The 22,121-nt window shown below is 46.7% G+C and overlaps 7 protein-coding genes across 7 annotated transcripts; 3 read left to right on the top strand and 4 right to left on the bottom strand.

Moving 5' to 3' along the window:
• Positions 1–341: 341 nt before the first annotated feature.
• Positions 342–2,246, top strand: TRIVIDRAFT_158993 (uncharacterized protein; the record flags this gene model as incomplete). Its single annotated transcript, XM_014097171.1, has 1 exon — positions 342–2,246. A coding segment is annotated over one exon (1,905 nt), but the record flags the coding sequence as incomplete, so codon positions are not given.
• A 1,532-nt stretch (positions 2,247–3,778) lies between these two features.
• TRIVIDRAFT_47578 (uncharacterized protein) lies at positions 3,779–4,836 on the bottom strand (the record flags this gene model as incomplete). The annotated part of the gene is made up of 3 exons (XM_014097170.1): positions 3,779–4,044; positions 4,114–4,407; positions 4,458–4,836. 3 exons carry the CDS (start codon positions 4,834–4,836, stop codon positions 3,779–3,781), a joined length of 939 nt encoding a protein of 312 aa, XP_013952645.1.
• A 207-nt stretch (positions 4,837–5,043) lies between these two features.
• On the bottom strand, positions 5,044–8,014 carry TRIVIDRAFT_10766 (uncharacterized protein; the record flags this gene model as incomplete). Its single annotated transcript, XM_014096975.1, has 2 exons — positions 5,044–5,712; positions 5,771–8,014. Coding segments are annotated over 2 exons (2,913 nt in total), but the record flags the coding sequence as incomplete, so codon positions are not given.
• A 2,968-nt stretch (positions 8,015–10,982) lies between these two features.
• TRIVIDRAFT_158945 (glycosyltransferase family 32 protein) lies at positions 10,983–12,161 on the top strand (the record flags this gene model as incomplete). The annotated part of the gene is made up of 2 exons (XM_014097374.1): positions 10,983–11,396; positions 11,463–12,161. The coding sequence occupies 2 exons, from the start codon at positions 10,983–10,985 to the stop codon at positions 12,159–12,161; spliced, it is 1,113 nt and encodes a 370-aa protein (XP_013952849.1).
• Positions 12,162–14,119: 1,958 nt separating this feature from the next.
• On the top strand, positions 14,120–14,899 carry TRIVIDRAFT_47554 (uncharacterized protein; the record flags this gene model as incomplete). Its single annotated transcript, XM_014097169.1, has 1 exon — positions 14,120–14,899. One exon carries the CDS (start codon positions 14,120–14,122, stop codon positions 14,897–14,899), a length of 780 nt encoding a protein of 259 aa, XP_013952644.1.
• Positions 14,900–16,036: 1,137 nt separating this feature from the next.
• On the bottom strand, positions 16,037–17,359 carry TRIVIDRAFT_159016 (uncharacterized protein; the record flags this gene model as incomplete). Its single annotated transcript, XM_014097168.1, has 5 exons — positions 16,037–16,512; positions 16,578–16,709; positions 16,770–16,940; positions 17,008–17,123; positions 17,172–17,359. 5 exons carry the CDS (start codon positions 17,357–17,359, stop codon positions 16,037–16,039), a joined length of 1,083 nt encoding a protein of 360 aa, XP_013952643.1.
• A 1,322-nt stretch (positions 17,360–18,681) lies between these two features.
• Positions 18,682–19,399, bottom strand: TRIVIDRAFT_47568 (uncharacterized protein; the record flags this gene model as incomplete). The annotated part of the gene is made up of 2 exons (XM_014097167.1): positions 18,682–19,080; positions 19,142–19,399. Coding segments are annotated over 2 exons (657 nt in total), but the record flags the coding sequence as incomplete, so codon positions are not given.
• Between the last annotated feature and the right edge of the window lie 2,722 nt (positions 19,400–22,121).

The raw sequence follows: 22,121 nt of genomic DNA, 5'->3' as shown, positions 1-22,121 counted from the left end.
CCTGGTATATATAATGTCAGTTGTAATGAAATATGCATATATAGATGTCACCACTGACTTCCTGCAGGCATTAGTTCCTATATACAACGACCTCTTACAGTTTTACCTCGAAACTATGGCTATGTTCAAAAAGCCTGGGTTCATACTACGCGTCGCTTTAAAGTGCTTAAAATCGGAACTCTCCGGTATTATCTCGTCTTTCAATACCCACGCTCAAACTTTAAAGGACCTCGTCGTTTCAGAAATTTTCGTCAATATGGGAGAAATTAGAAAGGAGCAAATAGAGAACTTGAGTAAGTGCTGACTTCTCACCAGATCCTAAGATCTCTCGGACTAAATACATGGCAGTTCGTGATACCCTTGATGCCAACAGACAAAATGAAATCGCGTATCATGAAGAATTACGGGTTCGTACGGATGATGCGTGCCAATGGATCATATCTGATGATAAGTTTTCCTACTGGAAATTGAATTCACGCGATACGAACTTTTGTGTCTTATTTGGAGACATGGGTTGTGGAAAAACCATGACAACCGCTTACCTTGTTGACGTCCTTAAGGAGCAAGCTCCTGAAAAGCAATACGTCTGCGCTTACTACTGCAAAGATGATCAAGAAACTACAAATCTCGGCAATATTTACAGAAGTCTTATATGGCAATTGCTTAAACGGGAGCCTGCGCTAAAGGACAGATTCCAAATCTGGTATGAGGAGAACAATTCTGCTGGCCAAGTGGATGCAACGCAGTCCGCCATTAAATTGCGCGAATTCTTACACGACACTCTCTCTTCTTCAGAAAAGTTGGCTTTTATTTTCTTGGATGGCTTGGATGAATGTCATTTCACTCCTCGAGATGAACTGCTATCCCTCTTCCGTGAGCTCAGCGAACAAAATGCTCGGGTGAAGATTTTCATTTCTTCCCGATATGATGACGAGATTCAGCAATCTTTGCCGCCTAGCGCCAGCCGAATTGATCTTTGTTTGACGCATGAGAGAAGTTTAATGATTGCCAAGCACCTCGCCACCAAGTTCAAGATCCAGGAAGACATTCGTGATAGAGTGGCCGACGAGCTTTCTCAAAGAGCCAACGGCTGCGCCATTTGGCTGCGAATCGCTTTTGAGTTTCTTAAAACTCTTCATATACAGGGCTTGAAACTCATGGAGACTGAGCTGAAGCGCCTTCATTCTTATAAAACCCTCACCAACCTATATTGGGCTCTGTTTGAAAAGATGTGCGCGGGTCAGCAACACAATGAAAAGTGTCTCAAGAGAGCTCTGGAGACGCTCGCAGTTGCCCAGAGGCCTCTATCTCTAGACGAGCTTGTTTACACTGTGTTTATTGATATAAATGACAACACTCATATTACCATAGATGAGCTGGAAGAGTATGCCCAATCTTTGAACCTCCTTGAGCTCATCCGGCCTTTCATCAGCACCATAAAAATAGATGGTGGAAAACAAATTCAACTTCGTCTTGTCCACCAGTCTCTAAAAGAGCTCATTTTACAGGCTCCACCATCAGAGTGGAATCAGGTTGCTCAACGAGATGGGAAAACAGGCGCTATCTCACGCGAGGCTGAATTACACAGCAATCTCCTCAGACGTTGCGTCAAATATCTCCTCTTAGATGAATGTGAGAGAATTGATCTTTCCTCGAGCTTCAAGACTGCTCATGAAGATGAACATCTCCGTGGGTTTAACGGCTTTTTTGACGATGACGAAGATACAGCCGATTCATTAGAGATCTTCAATCCGTTCAAAGTTGGGCTCGGAAGATTTTTTACCTATGCTGCTTCGTACTGGGCAGCCCATATGTCAGACACTTCACAAGAACTGTGGCTTGATCAAGCAACTTTTATCAAATTATGCACTCCCGGCTCTCAGCGTCTTGAAAACTGGGTTGTGCAGTGGACAAGGTCGAACTGCTCTGGTTCTAACGCATTCAAATCGTTAGAAGTTATGTCACAAGTTGACCCCGTCGTTGTAGCTGCTGCTCTTGCTCCAGTAGCTTACATGACTGGCCTACTTAAACTCCATAATTTGAACCTTGTTCCCGACTCTCTTTGGTTTGCTGTCAAGCAGCTAATCGAGCGAAATTGCATCTCAACTATCCACGATATTCTGAGGGACGAGGTCCTTGGGGTGAATCTACGCTCCACGCCGTTTATCATGGATGTGGTAAAAGTCTGGTCAGATTTCAGAGTATTGCATGGCGTTGTAGCGAATGAATGGGAAGATTTATTCGATTTCTTGATTAGACGTGAAGAATTGTGTCAACATTTGGTGGAGCATGGGAATGGAATCCTCTGTCATGCAGCTCGTCATGGATTCCTCATATTGATCAAACGGCTTTTCCAGCCGCCTAAGACCAATAACGATCTGGATTTGAGAGGAGCAATCCTGAGAAAGAATCGCTTGAAGCTGAGAGGCGATAAGGGAGAATGGGCAGAAACTCGAAAGGAACAGCTTCATACACACCAGTCAGTCGGAGAGGCGGCTTACGAAGGCCACGTGGAAATAGTTCGCTTTCTATGCGAACAACCCGGCATTGAAGATCATCTACGTCACCAAAACGAACATGGACGAACCGTGTTCCACCAGGCCGTGAGAAATAATAACAAAAACATCATTGAAATTCTCATCAAGCATTATCCTGAAGGAATCAACATCAGGGATAAAGGAAACGATCTCCCTCTGGATATGTATATTTTCGGTCATGGTAGCACCATTGATGCTGTTGAAACCGTCAAAATCATGCTAACCAAGGGTAAAGCTGACGCGACCGGCTTGAATGATGACTATAGCCACTCACCCTTATGCACAGCTATTCGAAAGAGAAATATCAATTTGTGTGAGCTACTCATCAAGGAGGGCTCGGCCGATATGTCGTGCGCAGTGAGAGTTGATAAGGTCACCGGAGAGCCCTTCTTCATTGAAGAAGTAAGAACTGACGAGACAATGAGAACGCATTACGATGAAATACTGAAGCAACTTCTACCACTGCTTCCTTCCCCTATACCGGCGAAGTATTTTTCCTATAGGGAGAAGATCAGTGATGCGAGGATTGAAGGTACGTGTCTATCAGGGGAGTGCACGCCGACACCGAAACTAACCTGGACAGAATGATTACTACATGGTTCATGGACCGCAATCGTGATCCAATTTGGGAGCCGGTTAACTCAGGTTCATACATAGATAGATTCACTTCTTTACACTCTTTTTACACTCTTTTTACACCTTTTACAGCCACTCTTTCAACAACTCGAATACTCATTCATTAGGTTCACTTCACTTCATTTCATTACACTCTTTCGACAATTTGAATGGTTACTTGTTCGCTTCACTTCACTACACTCTTTTGGTAGCTTAGATAGTCACTCATTAGGCAGATAATTTAACCTAGTCACTCGTTATCATCGGCCCCAATATTGAATACAAGCGCGATACAATGTAATTAAACTGAAGCTTATAACCCAATACCTTTGCCAACATAAATTGGTTCTGGGTCAAGTAGACTGGATTATCCGATATTCTTGGAACATAAACGCAAAAGCCACATAAAAGTCCGACCATAAATTGACAATTTTCTCGGCGTCAGCCACTTGTATTGTCAGATTCGCAGTCACAGTCCATAGTGCATCACTGTTGTATCTTGAATAGTATATATCTCATACGTAAACAATCATGCCGTTCAAAAGACCTGGTGCGGTATATAGCAAGCTGCAAACAATCTAGAACATCCAGGCCCATATCATAAATGCCGATAGATATAGCAAACGTTAATCCAGCCAGACAGGATCCAACTCCTTCAACAAATCCAAATCAACATTGATAAAACTCTTCCACAGATCAATCTCTCTCAGCCACGGCCTCGTCTGAATAGCAAACGTCGCAGCCGTGCAGTATTTAAACAGGTCAGCAGCGTCTTCTCCCATGACAAGGACCAAATCACCCCTCACGACCACTCGGTCTCCAAACTGCTCTTTCGCATGAGCCAACGCCTTTGTAATGGTCTTATGCATGCTAAACTCGCTACCCGGAATATCTTTACTCACAAACCTCCACTCCCATGGTCGGCTGACACTATCGAGGAAGCTGTTCCCTTGTCGATTACTTGCCCCCAGCATGAGCGGGTAAAAGTGCGGCGCCGTCCAGATTCGGAGAAGGGCGAAGCGAGCATTTTGGTGCTCTTTTGCAAAAGCCTCAGCATGAGGAAGTATCTTCGGCCAATTATCCGGACCAGCAAAGTGGGGGAACGTTGTTGGAAATCGGTTGTGAGGGTCATAATAGCTGATGAAAAGATCCAGTTTGTCGGGGCGGTGAGGCTCAGTCATTGCTGTAGCCACACCTGCGACGATTTCTGGAACATTCTGGAGATGTGCCGGAGCAATGATGCCCGTTCGATATACTGCGACATGTTAGCAATTACTTCTGTTGGAGCTCACAGATGTGACTCACATTTGGCAATGATGGGGCGGATAGCGACGCTCCAATCGAACGGGAAAATATCTGAAAAGTGCTGTTTTTGCTCCCGAACAGCGTTCCACTCGGTCCAGAATTTCACATCGCGAAATTTGAAGCTTGTTCTGGTCCTTCGGTCGGGCCGGGTCTTGTTTCGTTCTCGTGGGTCAAATAGGAGAGACTTTCTGAACTGCTCAAGCGGTTCAAATTTGAGAAATTCCGTCACATGAGCAACCACACCCACTTCTGGGAAGAACAAGGCCATAGCCGAGAAAGCTTGTACCATGTCTTGAACAATGAAACCGTGGGACCACGGGTCTGAAGCAAAATCTCCATAGTAGTCATCATCAGCGACATGGACATCAAGCCAGTTCATTAGCTCGGCGATGTAATAAACCCAATCGGCCGATTTCACTGGAGCAAGTTTGAGCATAGTAGAGATGACTGTTTCGATTCGTATATACTTTTTGGTACATCCCGGTTCAAGATCTGCCTGATGGAACGCCACCTTAAACTCTGGTAGTGGATAGTTAGTTTCTTCATCATACAAATCCTAGCAAGAATAAATCTTCATATGTAAATGCTTACCGATAGATCTTTCGCGTTCCATCTGCTCCATGGGATCCACCTTTTTGAGGCGATCGGCCAACAATTGGCTTTCTTTGATAGTGCCAAGCCCAGCCTTCTCAAGGACTTGACGCTGTTCCGCTGAAAGAGTTCCTTGTAGGAGCTTCTCTAAGCCGGATTCCCAAATCGCTGGAAGGGCCCAGATACTCCCCTCATCACTATCCATCACCTGATTAAGCGTAGTCTCGAGATCTTGCCCCTCAAGAATTGCCGTCATCCCTCTTTCGAAATATCGCGGCCTACTAGGGAGCATAGGATGTTCAAAGCGATCGATGGCATTTCTTATTTCTCGGAAATGCCTTTCTCTGTTAGCTGCCAGTCCGTCTGGGAATAAAACCTCGTCCTCTACAACATTGGCTTTGTTGTAGAACAGGTAATGGAAGTTGGCAAGTTCACTGCTGTTGGGATCCTTGGGTGGCCAAGTCACGGCGGTTCCTCTGGCATCGTAAAGGCAGAATTCTACGTCATCGCCTGTCACAACATCCCAGAGACTCTCGACCTGTTCGCCAGGGTTTATCTTGCGCGTGCGCATCGTTTCCTTCTCCCTAGTCAAAGTTCGTAAGAGCGGTTCCATGTGAGCATACATATCTAAAGGCTGGGTAAAGCGCCATGCTTTGCGAAGTTCCTGTTCGCAGTCCAGTTAGCATCGTACGTAACTCCTACACTTGGTAAAGGAAACACACCGAGATGATGACATTATACATGCGCAGCGGTGATGCATCAGGCACCAAATCCCAGATGTAGACGTCGTAAAAGTCATCGAACCCAAAGCGCCATTCCCTCAGTGAATCAGTCATGTCGAAGTAATCAGGGCCCACCTCTAGGAGATTCTGCCATTCATTCTTTGAGGCTCTTCCGATGCCCTTTTTCCTGCGATAAGTCCACAGATGCGCATCAGGAGGAGCCGTTATGACACGGCCATTTTTGCCGTCCCGTACCAGGACCAGCAGCTCCCCAGTCCTCATTGTGAGGTACTGCAGGAAGCGGCGGGTGACTGGGTCTCGGCGCTTCATGTGGCCGACAATGATGTTCCTCGTCTCGATCACGTCATGCTGGCGACGTAATTGACCTCGCCCACTGGCCTTGAAACGACGACGGTATCGCTGGGCTTCAAGATCAATAAAATAAGGGAAAAACTGCAACTCAAGCAACTGCCGGATAAGCTTGTTGCTGCCCCAAGATTCCCAATTAGAAGCAGGGAAAAACTGCCACAGGGTAAGGAGATTCAGTTCGGAGAACTCAGCCCAATTCCGGCAGAGTTGGATGGCATGTTTAAAGCTGCAGTCTTTGGCTATGATTGAGAACTGCAGCCAGCCGTCTCGGGACATTGCCTTTTCACTGGCGTGATTCCACACCTTCTTACCACAAATTGTTACTCGAGATCTCTGTGTTGAGGAGGTGGCTTCCTGGCGCGGCTGGCCGACCAGCTCGTTTAGGAACCATTCCTCTGTGTGGAGGTGCATATAACGGCCATGGTCGCCCACCTTGTCGCGAAAAGCTTCTTCATCATCCGACCCGCTGTCATCTATAGCTTCGCTGCCACCAGCCTCCTCTGCATCATCTCTGCGTGCAAAGTCGGCACACGCATCTCGAATCTGCTGGAGAGAAGGGGTTTCTAGCTTCAAACAGATATCCCGCAAATCCGAGTCGAAAACCTCGGAATCGTTGAGGAACTCGTGCACGCTACTAGCACGTAGTGCAGCGGGCAACATGGATGCTTGTGCAAGCAACAGACGACAGAAGAGTAGCAACTTGATTTCTCTAATATCCTTGATGGCAGTCTCGATCTCGTCGTTGGTCATCGGTGCCGTCTTCTTAAACGTCTCATAGGGATTTTGCACCGATCCAACGATATGGAAGCCCCAAGCATTGTCCATTTTCTTGTCGACTCCCTGGCTCAGGCGTTTTCTCATCTCCTGTTCTGTTTCAATATTGTTCCTATCGGGCATCTGTTGGTCGGAGTCTGTTTTTTTGGCCTCGCTTTGCCGCATGGCCACGAGCCTGCTTTGTCCACTCTGATCCGTTGGGGAAGCGCCAGAAGTGCCATGATCGGCAGGCTTGACGGCACTCTTCTTGGCCTTGCTCTTTTTCTTTGCTTTTCTGGAGAGTTTTGGGCCTTTTTCCTCCTGTTGGTCCTCGGCAGCCTCCTCCGCCTGGGCCTGAGCTTTTGACTCAACTAGAGGAGCATCTTGGCTGTTGTCGATATCCGCAGCATCCATCCAGAGGAAGTGTTTGATCAGATTAATGTACTGGTTGCGCTTGTCGTGGTCCGTGTCTTTGATGGGGTCCCACGCCTCATCATTCTCCCATTCGTCTGCTGACATATCCATACGCTCCCTGAAAGCAGCTTCAAGATAGGCATCCTGGCTCCTTTGTTCCTCTTCTCGTCTTGCCTGCTCTAGTCTAGCCTGTAGCTTGTCTCGGTGACGCTTGAACAAGGCAGCCTCCTGTTTGATCTTTTTCTGCTCCTTGTCACGAGTTGCCTCCTCGTCTTCTTGTGCCTGGCGCACCCAGGCGAACCATTGCTCCTTTTGGTATAGCACATCTGCAGTCCGCTTTTCCAGTCTCTCCAAAGACCGAAGAATAATGTGTCGGTTGCTGCTGAGCTTGTCAAGGTATGATTGATGCCCAAAATCGAGCTGGGCCGAATAGAAGTGAGAATGGTGAAGCCTGCGAGCGTCGATGACTTGTCCGGTGAGGACATATCTGTCGAAAAGATGGGAATGCACCGCGTTGATATCCTCAAAGGTCTGGTTCACAAGAGGAACCTTGGTTGCCTTTAGGTAAGAGGGGGGCTTTCTCTCCAATGCATCCAGCTTGGCATTGCGTCGTTTATACCCCTTGTAGAGCCCATAGACCTGCTTGGAATGGAACCAACAGAAGACGCCGTTGGCATGGGTAGCCTCTTTCATGCATTTTTTGTTATCGGACAGATGTAAGGCCTGGACGGTGGCATCAATCAGTGTCCCTGGCTCTTTCGGCTTGCAAGTAGTGGGGTGGTCTAGCTTGTAGATGCCCCATACGTACCTGGCACTCCCCATGAAGTGGACTCATGGTCAGTATATTCGCAGTGACATGCGGTCGGTTGAAGCCACTTGAAGCTACTCGATTCTCCTCGTAAAAGCCTATTACCCGGAGCTCCTGATGCTGATCCAGGTCCGCGCCCAACAAAGTTAAATTTAGGCTATCACGATAAGACCCTTGGCGTGGGATTTCGTTCTACTCGTACACGGACGAGAACTTGGAGGCGGGACCGTGTCTTGATTAGGTCATTGGTATGGATGACGGAACGAAGCCTCGAGATTAGGCTCGAGATGGCGGGAGCCCCTCAGTGCCCAGCACGCAAGATTGGAGGTTTCATGCATGTTTCATAGCTGACTAAGGTCCTGCAGGCAGGGGCGGGGCCCAGGATTGATTGAGGAGTGGAAGCGAGGACGAGGAACGAGAGCGAGTCAGAAGAAGAGCAGTTTGGACGACGAAAATATGAATGACTTGGGTGTGGCTATTTTCATCTCTCTCTCTTTTTTTTTTTTTTTGCTGCTGCTGGTTCAAATCGGAGTTGATTGATTCATCGTGTCTGAGTCGCGGGTTTCACATGATGCTGTGCTCGTACTCCGTAGCCTCGTGTGTTAATCCTCCGTAGTACGAGAATAGGTACGGAATTCGGCAGCATGGAATGCGGCTCTCTCAAAATATCTCAAAGTATCTCAAAATAGCCACGATTAGGTCATCCATCTTAGGTCTTTAGTATTAGGTAGTATCGAAAGTAGCGAGAGTGAGCATCTCATCATCAATATTTCCCATTGCATGTGCGGTGTACTATGTATCACCCCTATTATTATCCACTGGCTTCTGGAAATCAACAGCCAGAATTGGCCGGTATCCATATCCGTCCTAGCGTGAGATGAGACATGACGCAGTCAGGTGACTGGCTCCATCCAACTGCTCGGCGCTTCTATTTCCCCGGCCTTGATAGGTACAGTGGCCAAGTACCTAGCTTATCTTGCCATGTGCCTGGACGTTGAGTGTCTGAGAGCTGAGAGTGAGCGCCAATTTAGAACCCTGCATTGTCCCACTTTCGGCTTCCAGTTTTTTTGCCTCGAGTTGCTTCATTCCCTTTTCCCGCTCAGCCAAGACTGTGACTGTGACTGTACTCGGTGCTGTTTGTCCAGTCTGTACTCTGTACGTCTACGGAGTACCCAATACAACGCAAAAAGCACCGACGTCATCAAGCAAAGGGCGTGTTTGCGAAAAGAACTTGTTTGCAACAGGCCTCCAACGGATCAGCAGCGGCTACTGCAACAACAATCCTAGATCTTCCACTTTTCCCAGGACGGCTTCGCACGCTAGCCCAACCCCGTTTCAACCCCGCAATAGGGATTGGATTGTCGAGAGAATTGTCGTGGAATGAGTGCATTAGCCTCGGCCAGAGCGCATGACTTGCAAACACAAAGAAAGGGTGTCGTCGGCCTCAGCTCAAGCAAGATACCGATGGCAGCATTCCGACGTGGTGGCTAGAACGAGTCCAAGTCCAAATCCAAATCCAAGCATCAGAATCACATGTCGCGGCCCGAACCTCGCGAATCTTGCAACGGTCGACAAGACATGAGGATGGATCAGGGGGGCGGTTATGTTGTTACTACTCCTACTACTACTAGCTGGTCTTGCAGGTGCGAATCAGCCCCGGTTAAAAAGTAATCTTGCACCCGCAGTGGCGGAAGAAGACGAAAGAGAAAAAAAAGGGTCCAAGCCCGGCGGCTGAAGAGGCGTCAGAGTGTGAACCGGAACGCGGCACCGTACGAGCGCAGCGCTGGAGGTGGTGGTCAACGGGTGCAAAACCGATGCAGCGAGCAATCTCCGAGCCCAAAGAAAAGAAGATTCTTTATTTGCTATTAGCTGCTATTGGCTCACCCGCAACAAGACGCAGACGCAGCATTCGTCACGTCACGGCTGGCACCGCCTCGACGCAGTTGCGTGGCCACCCGCGGGTACAACAGCCTCCTCGCAGCTGGCGAACGCGCGTCAGATGGCCGCCATGCCGGAGGTCGGTGCCGTCGACAAAATAACTGTTTCGCCTGGTGGCATCATTTGCCTTGGCAGCGCTGGTCGGTCGTTTGCAGGCCCAGCAAGCCCAGCAAGCCCAGCAAGCCCAGCAACCCAGGAACTGCGCTTGCCACGGTACATTAGCTTAATTATACCCGTATTGATACACGTATAAGCGACGCCTCAAATCGACTCTTTTGGAGTAGGGCTGCCCAGCGCTGTGGGGGGCTGAACCGGGGTCTTGTGATTAATCTGAGATTGGCAAGGCGCCGAGGGAAGTATTTGCGCGTACCTGACATGGTTCCATGGGACACGACCTGGAGCCAGACGCCACCAGAGCAGCGGCCGACAGGTACCTCGCCGATACCAACTGGACGATACGATACGATACGCCGTGCCCTCGCAACAGAGAGCATCAAATCTTTGCCGTACCTAGTACTATGTACTAGCACCTCTACTTGTACTCGTGCCCCCCATGGAGGCTGTTGATGCCGCCACAAGAGCGCGCAAGGGCCCGTCTTAGGCGGCTTGCAGCCTAGCGCCTGTTCCAAAACAAAGGCCCCTAGAACCAGCAAGGCCTAGGCCCCAGGCTCGCATCGCATCCCCTGTTGGGCCCATCCAATCAGCGCCCTCGGCAGCGTCCCTTGGCCCAGGCGCTCGCTGTAGGCCGAGTGCTAGCGGGCTCGCTCAGTGATAAAAATCTCGTGCGCTGCGGGACTTAAGAGGTCTGGCCTGGTAGTGTCTGGTCTGTGTTCTGTGTTTTGTTTGGCTTCATGCTCGGTTGCTTGATCTGATCTGGCCTCCTCAACCTCCTTCATCACCACCTCGCAGCATCCCGGGCCGGCCTCCAGAATGTTCAGCAACGAGCGGCAGTTTGACGAGGAGCGCGGAGAGCGCCCGGCGCGCGAGTCTCGCTCTCCATCGTCCACCCAGCGAAGAGCCCTCAAGTTTCTGCGCTTCCCCAGACTCAGCAAGGCCGCCGTCTTTATGCTGCTGCTGGTCGACGTGACCATCGTCGGCCTGCTGCTCTACTCGCTCGAGCCTCTCATCACGCTGCTGCGCCGAAACGACGAGCTGTTCAGCCCTCGTATCACCATTCCTCGCAACGACACGTGGAGCTCGTCGCCCTTTTCCGACGACGACGACCTGGGCCACCCCAAGATCCCTCGCATTCTGCACCAGACCACTGCCAACAGCACCATCCCCCAGAAATGGGTTGCCTCGCAGCGCAGTTGCAAGGAGACGTATGCCGACTTTGAGTACAAGGTGAGTCGGTGTAATGACGGATTTCGATATTGATATATATTTTCTAACGAGCATTGACCCCTCTAGCTGTGGACTGACGAGCTGGCTCGCGAATTCATCGCTACCGAGTACCCCTGGTTTGTGGAGAACTGGGATGGTTATGCCTTCCCCATCCAACGCGCTGATGCCATCCGTTACTTTGTCCTGCACCACTATGGCGGTATTTATCTCGACATGGACACCTTCTGCAACGAAACCATTCCCTTTGAGGAGCTTGAAAAGGGCCCGGGACAGCACTATGCTCTGTTCAAGTCGACGCTGCCCACCGGCGTCACCAACGACTTCATGATTTCCACCGCCAGACATCCAGCCTACGCCGCAGCCGTCTCCAAACTCCCCTTGTTCTACGACATCACCAGGTTCTGGGCCGAGATCCAGCCCTACGCCAACATCATGATGTCCTCTGGACCGCTCTTCCTTAGTCTCGTCGTCAAGGACTATCTGCTAGGCCAGCCTTCACTGCCATCACCAACCGTGCAGGTCATCGATCCCCCTGACCTTGGATCCTACATCACCGACCTCGAGAGCGCCACTTGGCACAAAGCAGATGCCCATGCTCTCATGTGGCTGGGCACACGACCCTGGACCTGGTTCCTCGCGGGAGCAGTAGGACTGCTTGCCGGCTTATACCTCATCAACTACCTGCTTCTACTAATATGCGAAACTTGCCTTCGCAAGGTTCCATCAACCATTACTTATGCTATCAAGGAGAGCAAGTTGGCATAGAAGATGACGAGGATGGTAACTTTTTCTACGTATATATATTGCGATAATGGCTGCATCTTGGTCAAAAGGGAGTCTGATTTACTGCATGGAGTATTTTTGCTGAAATAACCACGGACGGTGCAAGGGAATAATGATATGATACCGCCGAATGCTCACCTAACTAGACTGGGAGCTGATTCTGCGTTCTTAATAATATAACATATAATTGAATAACAATTAAAAAAAAAAATTTATGAATCATCTACTGCTGTTTTACTGTCCTTGTGATTGGGAGTACACAAAACTGATTGTTCTTTGGATATACAGATCCATGTATCTTCATATGTTACCACAGAGGACGCTACCTGACAGAAAGATGGGATGGCACCAGGTTACATCGGCAGTGTTCAGCAAGGTTGGGCAACATGGACTTCGAAACTGAGAATCAGCGTGACACGGACCAGCGGGAACAACAAAATGTGATTAGAATTTCAATCGCTATGCTTCACATCTAACGCTTCAGGCATCGGCAGTTGGGGATGTAGGCGTCTGTCAGCCAAGACAATGGAAACTTCGGATGCATTACGCGTTCCCTTTGCTGCAACAGGGCCGGAGTGACACACCCCCCTTTGCTTGTTGGTTACATGTTCTCCGCATTGCCACAATCGATTTTTGACTCGGCAAGAAGGCGTCTGTGTTTGGGTCCAGAAGCGTAACTAGCCCTCCCTACCCGCATGCGTACGTATTGTTCTAGCTGGGTTCTTATCTCACCATGGATTACGATAATACAAGTATGACCGTCTTGAAACACGTTTTGGATATGTTTCCACCGGAGAAATATATCTTGGCAATTGTGATATAAGTGGCGTAGTTGAGATGGGCGAGTAGTTCCAATCAAAGTTCCAAAGAACTTCCACCACTAAAGTAAACAAGTCAATTGTACCCTGTCTATCTCACTGAGAGAATTTCGGTAAAGCCGCTGCACTGCCTTCAAATCTACTTCTTCATGATGAAATGCATATGTTTTCATTCGTCGAATGGGTTTGGGGGCGTTACGTAGAGCTGGGCACGAGTGGCTTGAAGATGACATTCAATGAATGGTCTGCGCTCCGCAGACGCTTCGGAGCAATTCGTATTACCGATGCCCCTGCCAAGCCCCTTGGATCGTTCCCCACGCTCGCTAGCCATATGTGGGCATGGGTCGTGTTGCGATTTTCAAGATGCCATGGTACGAATTGTTGCCGAGGGGCCGGAGACTTTGAGTAATCGCGTCAATATGTAAGAGAGAAGTCCTCGGAATGGTCGCAGATGACCTGGACAAAACGAAGATTGTGGTTTTGTTTTATTCCCGGTCCAAATCCGGCCCTGAGCATGGGGGAATTGCCATGGACGAGAGAGGAGTCTTGTTCAATGAAATCGGAGGACTGGCGTATCCAACCACTTTAATATTTGTTCCAGATGGGAAGGCGATTTATATAATTTACATAAGCCTACAAAATGGAAACAACTACTCTTTCTATCCAAACTTAGCCTACTCAATCTGATAGCCTTTCACTGACCTTACTACCCATGTAGGCTATCTCTTTGGACAATTTGTGGGGCTTGTTATACGGATGCTGTTTGAAACACAGGCTTAAAAGTACTATTCGATTCAAGTGATGGCGGAACTAAGAATTTTTTTCACTTATGGGTATCAGGCGGATGATGAGAAGTTAGTCTCAACACCATGTCTGGTCTTTTTATATAGGTATGTATAAGGAAATCGACGTAACCTATAATACCTGAGCTACCAAGGAGAAAACGGCCATCGATAGTAGGCTATACGTTTGGGAGCCGAATATCTTACCTGCATATAACTCACATACTTGATGTTATCGCAAATAAGGTATTGAAGATATCCACAAGTATTAATAGCCGCTATATGCTGCCTCCCGACGTAGATAGGCGATCAAATCTTTTCAATTTTCATCCTCACCAAAATGTTTCTTCCTCCAGTTCACAGCGAATCTAGCATTCCTGCCTTGCGGCAGCTCATCAGAGATTTTCCACTAGGTGTCTTGACCACTGCCATTCCATCGGATACGCATCCTCTGATCCAAGTTAGCCACATCCCATTTCTCTTGGATATCAACGATGAGTCTAGCGAGACCGAGCTTGGCACCTTAAAAGGGCACATGGCTCGCCAGAACCCCCAAAGCAGGACCTTGACAGACGCTGTAGCTCTTGGGGCACCGGCCAACGGCAATGCCCTGGAGCAAGAAGTCTTGGTTTTGTTTACCTCTCCCCATCACCATTATGTACCACCAGTTTTCTACGTCGAAACAAAGCCTACAACTGCAAAAGTAGCGCCTACCTGGAACTATGCCACTGCACAGGTCTACGGCAAGGCCAAGATATACCACGATTCTAAATCCAAGGATACTATCGAGTTTCTCTCTCGGCAGCTCGACGACCTGTCAAAGCACAGCGAAGAGTCAATCATGGGCTACACCGGCAAAGATGGCCGACCCGAGCCGTGGGAGGTATCCGAGGCACCGGAGCGATGGCTTGAGTTGTTGAAGAAAAACATCATTGGCATTGAAATAACAATTACCCGCTTGGAGGGCAAGTTCAAGATGAGTCAAGAAATGCGAAAGGGTGATAGAGATGGGGTTATTCAGGGTTTTGAGAAGTTGGGGTCAGAGACAGGGATGGCGATTGCTCGTATGGTTCGGGAGCGCGGTGAGCAGAAAGATGCTGCGAAAATGGTATTTGAATGATAATAAATATATGGTCACTATAACAACAAGCAAACTGAAACGGTTATGAACCGGATCAAGGTCAACAGCTGGCACGTATGGCCAATAAGATGCCGCCAGATCATTTAACGGCCTTACTCCAGCGTGTCGATTACATGTTTGATAGCCACCCACGCGTTATGATGAGCGTTAGATAATGGTCGGGCGGACTAGCACGGTTTCAGTGCTCCAATCGCCTGCTTTTAAGTCAACCTATCACAAATACCCATCATATTGCGCGCCAAATCCTTTTGGAAGACTTCGCCATACCACTAGTAGCACACCAAGCTATATAAAAAAAGTCATTTAGGCTCCCGTTCTCCCGCTAAAGGCTAAAATAGGTATTTGACTTCCGTCGTCGGCGGCTCCGTCCTGTAGACCAGCCAATCATGCTGATTAACCACGGCACACAATCCGTAGTCTTCTGATGGATTCTAGAAATCTTTGGCGTAATCACAGGTCAATTTATTAAGCAATTAAATAACAAGACTTTTGTACCGCTATATGGATTTGAAGTGTTGGGCATTCAAGCTGAAAATGCTCCCAAGTATTGATGGAGAGAATTCGGAGCCGGAGCAGAAGCGGACGGGATTCGAAAGCCGTTGCTCCGGCTCCGTTTGGAGCGAATGGATCTCCGTTTTTGGCCACTCGTGGGTCGTTGCCATCGGTGGGGTCGCCAAATCTTGAAGTGCCGAGGCGAGCGGGCTTTGGCATCACGAATCAGCTCTCTGTTGCTTTGGGAAATATTATTTGCAGCCCTGTAGTGAAACTCCGCTGCCTTGTGATTCATTTAGTGATATGCACAGGCGAGCTTTTGGTGGAAAAGAAAACCCATCTGGATAGGCAGTGAAGGCAGTTACTGAGAAGTCGTCTAGACTTAAGTCTTCATTGAAACAAACAAAAATACCAAGACTGTGGTAGAATAGGCTGCATTATTTCGGACTGGAGCAAAATATTGACAATTATTATAATTAATACAATTAAGGCATGTAACTATGACTATTATTGAGATTTGCACAAGGGTTCGGCAAACCTAGTAGTGAGTATATAATCTCTAGCAAACAAAGGAAATAGCTGATATGTTTCTTGGAACCTCGCACATCCTGTAGAGTACAATGCTTACTCCTTATTCACTTCAAAGACTGTCTTACCCAGACCGCCTTTCCCGTTATAGATTATTTGACACGCTTCGCGTACTTGGTCGATATCCATCATGTCAACTCTTGCACCAACGACGGGCAATAACTTTCCTTCCTCTACATATCCCGTCAAAGTGTCGAGATCCTTTGCGTTCGGGGCCAAGAACCAGTATTTATATTCAACACCATAGTAGTAGGCTCGAAGCTTATTGATCGAATCCCCTGCATCAAGAAAGATTCGGCCGTAGAAAGGAATTCGCGGGTTGTCGGGTCGTTTCATGACACTTGATCCTTGGAGTGTTGCTGCTGATGGCTTTGTAGATATGGATACCACCATCCCTGTTGACCGGACTAAAAGAGGCAGGAATTGCATAGCCTGGCCTGTAGTGTCGAAGAAAAAGTCAACAGAGCGCAAGGGGATTTCTTCCAATGGATCGGCCTTTGTATAGTCGATAACTGATAATTAAGTTAGCAGCGAACCAATAGTATTGAATTATGGTATAGAGCCAAATAGGACATACTCTGGTCAACAACTCCTTCACCAAGGAGCTCAGGGACCTTTGGAATCTTGGCTGTCGAGACTGTGGTGATCACCTTCCCTGCATGGAAGACATTCTTCGCTATTTGACACGCATATGCTCCAGTGCCACTCACTTTTCGTTACTGGTCAGTCTCACCACCTAACATCTCAGCTAGAAAACGACATCACTTACAGCCGGCTGGTATAAATACCGTCTTGCCTTCAAGTGAACCCTTGTACTGTCGCAAAACCTGTAGTGCCGTCACAGCAGCTAATGGTAGTGAGGCAGCTTCACCAAAGGTGATGTTTTTGGGTTTCAGAGCGACATATTCCTCCGAACACTTGGCATACTCGCTCCAAGCTCCTACATTGTGGTGTTAGTTATGTCGCAATACCATATCGTTTGATAAGCAAATAGGCTCATCACCCACCTCTACCAACTTCTGGCAACCGTGTATAAACCTCATCGCCGACCTTCAATGTTTTTACACTCTTTCCAACCTGGGTAACAACACCAGCTGCGTCATATCCGAGCTTGTATGGAAAACTGTAAATTGTGAGCTTCAGAAATCGTCATACGGAAGCTTCCACCAACGTGTCTTTAACGGCCAGCTTGAATACTCCAGCTGCCTTCTTCACATCCACTGGATTAATACTCGCAGCATGAACTCTTATAATTACATCCGTATCCTCTGTGACTATCGGCTGAGGCACTTTGGAGAGTTCATAACGAGATGGATCGGTGTAGGCAGGCGCCGTGACAGCAAGCATTTCTTCCGCCATGATTGAGGTAAACAAACACTGCCGAACAATAGTTTATTGCAAAAGCATGGACGTTAACTCATCATAAAGACAGAGTCTTTATATCACAGATGGTTTTAGCGCGTAATTAGAGACCCTGTTTCTAGACAACTCTAAAGAACGCCAAGATTGGCCGCTGCGGAGATCTGCGGGACTAGGGAGCTGGGGCTTGGAAAAGTCCGCACTTGAACTACTGGTTAAAATATCTTGCGGCTTGTTACATTGGCCCTTTACCGACGGACAAAACTACTAGCTGCGATGACAAATTGGTTTCGGATATCCGAAATATTGCTTTTGATGATGCCACGATAAGGGCATTCTATTCATGCCTCGGCAGAGATGGAGATGACCGACTGTTCAATCATTCCGACTATTTTGACATTACTGTCGGTGCATGCCGAAATAGTTTGGCTGCGAGATTGATCATTTTAGTATCCATTGTCGTTTAATAATCACGAAACCATGAGTAGTAGAAATATTAATGGATCGCAAGATCAACAGCAGAGTGTTCTGGTATATATACAATTCAGTTCAATATATGCATTCCTTTCTTCTCCTGATTATCTACAAAGAAAATTTCTCAATTATTTGTTAGTTTAAATATTTTTCCGTACTATGGGGCTATTATTGTTATGCTTTTCCCTTTATAAAGAAGTTATATCTCTGCGCAGCTTAAGATCACGAGGATGCATTACGACCGTTGCCATTCCAAAGAATTCTTTCATGTCATACTAAGTTTGACACATATTCAGTCATTTAGGTCCAAGGCTCTACTTCTTTGTTCAGTGTTGCTTCTGATCTGGAATAATAAAATGCCAGTTAGTGAAGTCAAATCGGGTATCATACGATGATTCTGTTATACATAACTTGAAGCTCAATGTAACTACTAGCCGCGTATCAAAATCTTGAGTTATCTCATTGGTTGATAGTAAGCTAATCCTAGATCCCGTCGGTCTCAAGATCTTAGTGTAAGATTGTCATGGCTATAAGCCGAGGCAGACTCGGCCCCTCTTTCGGTATCAAGAATTTACCATTCAAACGCAAGCCGATTGGTTAGCTATACATTCACATGTAGCTTCACGGTTAATGTATTTGATTCGATATTGATTACAAATAATACCAGGGGATTCATTCAAGGCACCATCTATCTAGGTTCAGATATCCAGTAGCGTCCATCACGTTTTTGTAGTAAGTACTTGGCAATTTAGTAAGCCCGTTATTATTTTAAAGAGAATGCGACTTTTTTTTTTAAATACTATACTTAGAGTAAGAGGTCATTATTTGATCGCTAACTTTAGATTTGATTAGAATGCAATCAACAATGAGGTATTCAACACTTGCACCCCACAGAGAACCCACTCAGAGACCAACCCTTTAGCAGCAAGCTTCATTGAACCCATCAAGACGAAGTGGCATAGAACTCCAGCTGCAATTGCTCTCTTAGCACCGCCTAGCGATTTGAGTGCAAAAAATGCCCCAGGGAAGAATAATAGCCATGTTGTGACAAGGCCAGGGTTATATGCTGGACCAACTACTAATGCCGGAATAACGTGAGTCAACCCGTTGATAAAGGCAAACCCGTAGAAACTTCTCGCTACTCGAATGTTTTTCCGAGCGACAACCCCAGTAATCCATACAGTTGTGCCATTAACAAACAGGATGACAAGCGGGCTTAGCGGGCATGCGTTGACATTCTCAAATCCCTAATTCAGAAAAAATTGGTAAGATTCAAGGTGATGTGTAAGGATATGATAGAAGCCGTACCAGATTATTGCAGAAATAGGCTTGAAATGCATATCGTCTACCCAAGAGATCATAGCCATGCTCTTCGAATTCATGCAATAGGTACATCGGCAATGCGGCGCGCATCCACCAAGTCTGATCTTTGAGTAAGGAGCTCCATTGGGATCGAGATTTCGTATCGGCACCGAGAGAATATTTTGAAGGCTTACAAAGCTCAAGGAGTAAAGGAATTCCCGCCAGCAAAGCGAGCCATGGCCAATCCTGAAGGAGAGACATGAGATCTGTAGCAGAAAAAAAGGAGCAATGCTTGATACAATAACTATCAAGGAATTATGATGTACTATAGCAGCGAACTAGAGTTTTCTGAAAAAGTACTTGCTGATTCGAGATCTAAGAAGCTTACTTATAGGCGCCATGTTAAGAGAGCTGGTATTTGCTTCATTTATACCTGGGGAAAGACTCGAGGCATCTACTCAGCGCTAACTTATTACGCGAATGTTATTTCACTGTTTTTTATTATAGTTCCTGGGATATCTACCGTATATCACTTTGTAGATGGCTAGGTTGCACACACGATTAATAATTCGTAAAGTCTACAGAATCTTGATATTGCTCATTGGTTACAGTGAGCTTACGGCTTCGCTAAGGCTCACTCACTCTCATTAAAATTGAGCGAGAGTCTGCACTCTATCCACTTTCGGCCGAGTTTGGGCGACAGCCTCAAGACCATTGTGCCACACTATTCACAGCACTCTAGCGATTGAATCCGAGTTCGTGCGAATTCTATTCTCATACACGACTACTTTCGTCTCGCATACACTCTGGTATTTTTGCAGTGCAAGGAAACTAAATTGTTATTCGTGCATCAAAAAAGACTTCGTTAATTTTGGCGGCCGTAATTTAGCAGAGCTTTCCTGGTCAATACAACTGACACGCAAAGCGCATTTCCATGTAATCAACTCAACTAGATACTACTTACGCCCAATCTCACATCAGCCGCATGTCGGCAAGAATGCTTAGCAGCTCACTAGATAAACAATTCATTATTGATCATAGTCGTTCGTGTATTGCTTTGTTACACTAGGTAGTTGTTCAACTGTTCAAAATAGCTACGCCGACAGCGAAGATGCTGCAATAACTCCTTCGATTCAACTCAGCCTACTAAGAACTCACTACCATTTACAGTTCTGGATAGTAGTCGGGGAGCAGCTTAGATCTTTTCACTAAGTCGTTCAGCTATCATATTTGGGCAATAAAGACGACGCATCCATCTCCCAATGCAACATGAATATGAATGGGGCAACAACCTGTATTGACAATATGAAGAAAACTTTATGCATCGTGAAAAAATTTTTCATTGTCACTTGACTTAGCATACTTAGCACGAGACTATTGTTAATTGTTACTAAGGAATGGCGTTGAACTTAACATGGGCTATTTGCAGTGACACTGCTCCTAACATGTAGATGAATAATAACAAGTTGTACCCATATGACAAATCTACTCACAGCTCCAGTAACGGACTGAGCGAGGTTATTCTGGAGATTACCGCTCAACCGGAAACTATTCTCTAACTCAATCTATCCGCGCTTACGATTAATATTTTATGCTTATCAGCGTCACAAACGATTCAATCCATGGGGGGCCAAGGGCCCTGCTGTATTGGAAGAATTCTTTTCTAGATTCCGTCTGGTTAGAGTCAACTTGATAACCCGATATAACAAGCCGCGTAAATTTGTGTTTCCAATGGCATTGAATGCGATCATATTAGTTAACAGGTTAGCTTTTCGGGCACAAATGCAATTTCCGAGAGAGAAATCAAGCATTACGCACAGCAGCAGAGTGATGGGCAACCAGAGTTATCTACAATTTGTGCCATGTATACTGTCACTCGAGTTGCCAAGATTCAGGCAGGGTTGCTTATCTTCCGATCATACTTCAATAGTAGTAGAATTAAGCTTCTTCAGTTGCGGTGCAGTCAGCACAATACCTTGCATAGTTGATCCTTCGTTCGCGATAACTTACTCCATTCGGCATACTGTGATAAAAGCAATATCGTTATCAATGATCCATTTTTGTATATTCCCTCAAAGACCATACCTGTCCTCTCCTTTCCATATCTCATGGTATTTCGGATCAACAGCCTCGAAGCTTCGGATCTCAATTCCCCGACTGGTAGATATTCTACCCTGATGCAAAAATTGGCGTTTTGGGCAGCTTCCTCTCGTAGTCTGAAGCAAACGCTGCTTTCATGCTTGTTTCTCCAGCTTGTTGCATTATCCACAATGATTTTTGACTAGTATAATACGGTTCTTTTTTTTTTTTTCCTATGCTGCGTAGCGTTTTCGAGCAGTAATCACAACTGTATCACCAAGATTGGGATCCCGAAGATGACTCTGGCTAGCTATTTGGACATGAGGCAGTCAAGCTATCGAGAAACATCATTTGAGTTAATTTAGTACATCAGAGGTAAGGCCAATCAACACAGATGCTATTATAGGTTAACGTAGGATCAAATTTCGATGTATCGACACTTTTACAATCGCGTTATATTATTAAAATAACTAAATCGACGCTGAAATTGCTGCTCTAAAAACTTGCTACAGTATTATTACCTGCCATGTTTTTCTCCAAGCAACCTCCCATGTATTAGGGACTTAGATACATGAGGAGAATCGTGCCTTTAATAATCTTTCGTGAGAACCATGGACCATGGGACTCAGGTCCCGAGATTAGTGCACCAAAGAGGAATGCTTCAAATTCTACAGGGATTTGGAAGTGCTAAGGGAAAATCTTTTTACACGCAATATATGATGACCAAGTCATTTACCATTTCATCAAAAAGAATTGGCTTCTTATTGTGTAAATGGCGGGATATGTTCATGGGTAGTTCCGCCGTTTGTAAAAGTCAATTACTATATGCTCGGAGAAGAAAAACTTTTTATACTGTCGGATTCTTGATCAAGTTCCAATCTGTTCTAGGGTAGATGTATTAAACCTC

This window comes from Trichoderma virens, assembly GCF_000170995.1.
Source record: "Trichoderma virens Gv29-8 chromosome Unknown TRIVIscaffold_86, whole genome shotgun sequence".
NCBI lineage: Eukaryota > Fungi > Ascomycota > Sordariomycetes > Hypocreales > Hypocreaceae > Trichoderma > Trichoderma virens.
The sequence above is the reverse complement of the archived record's forward strand: the minus strand, read 5'-3'. Positions and strand labels throughout refer to the sequence as shown.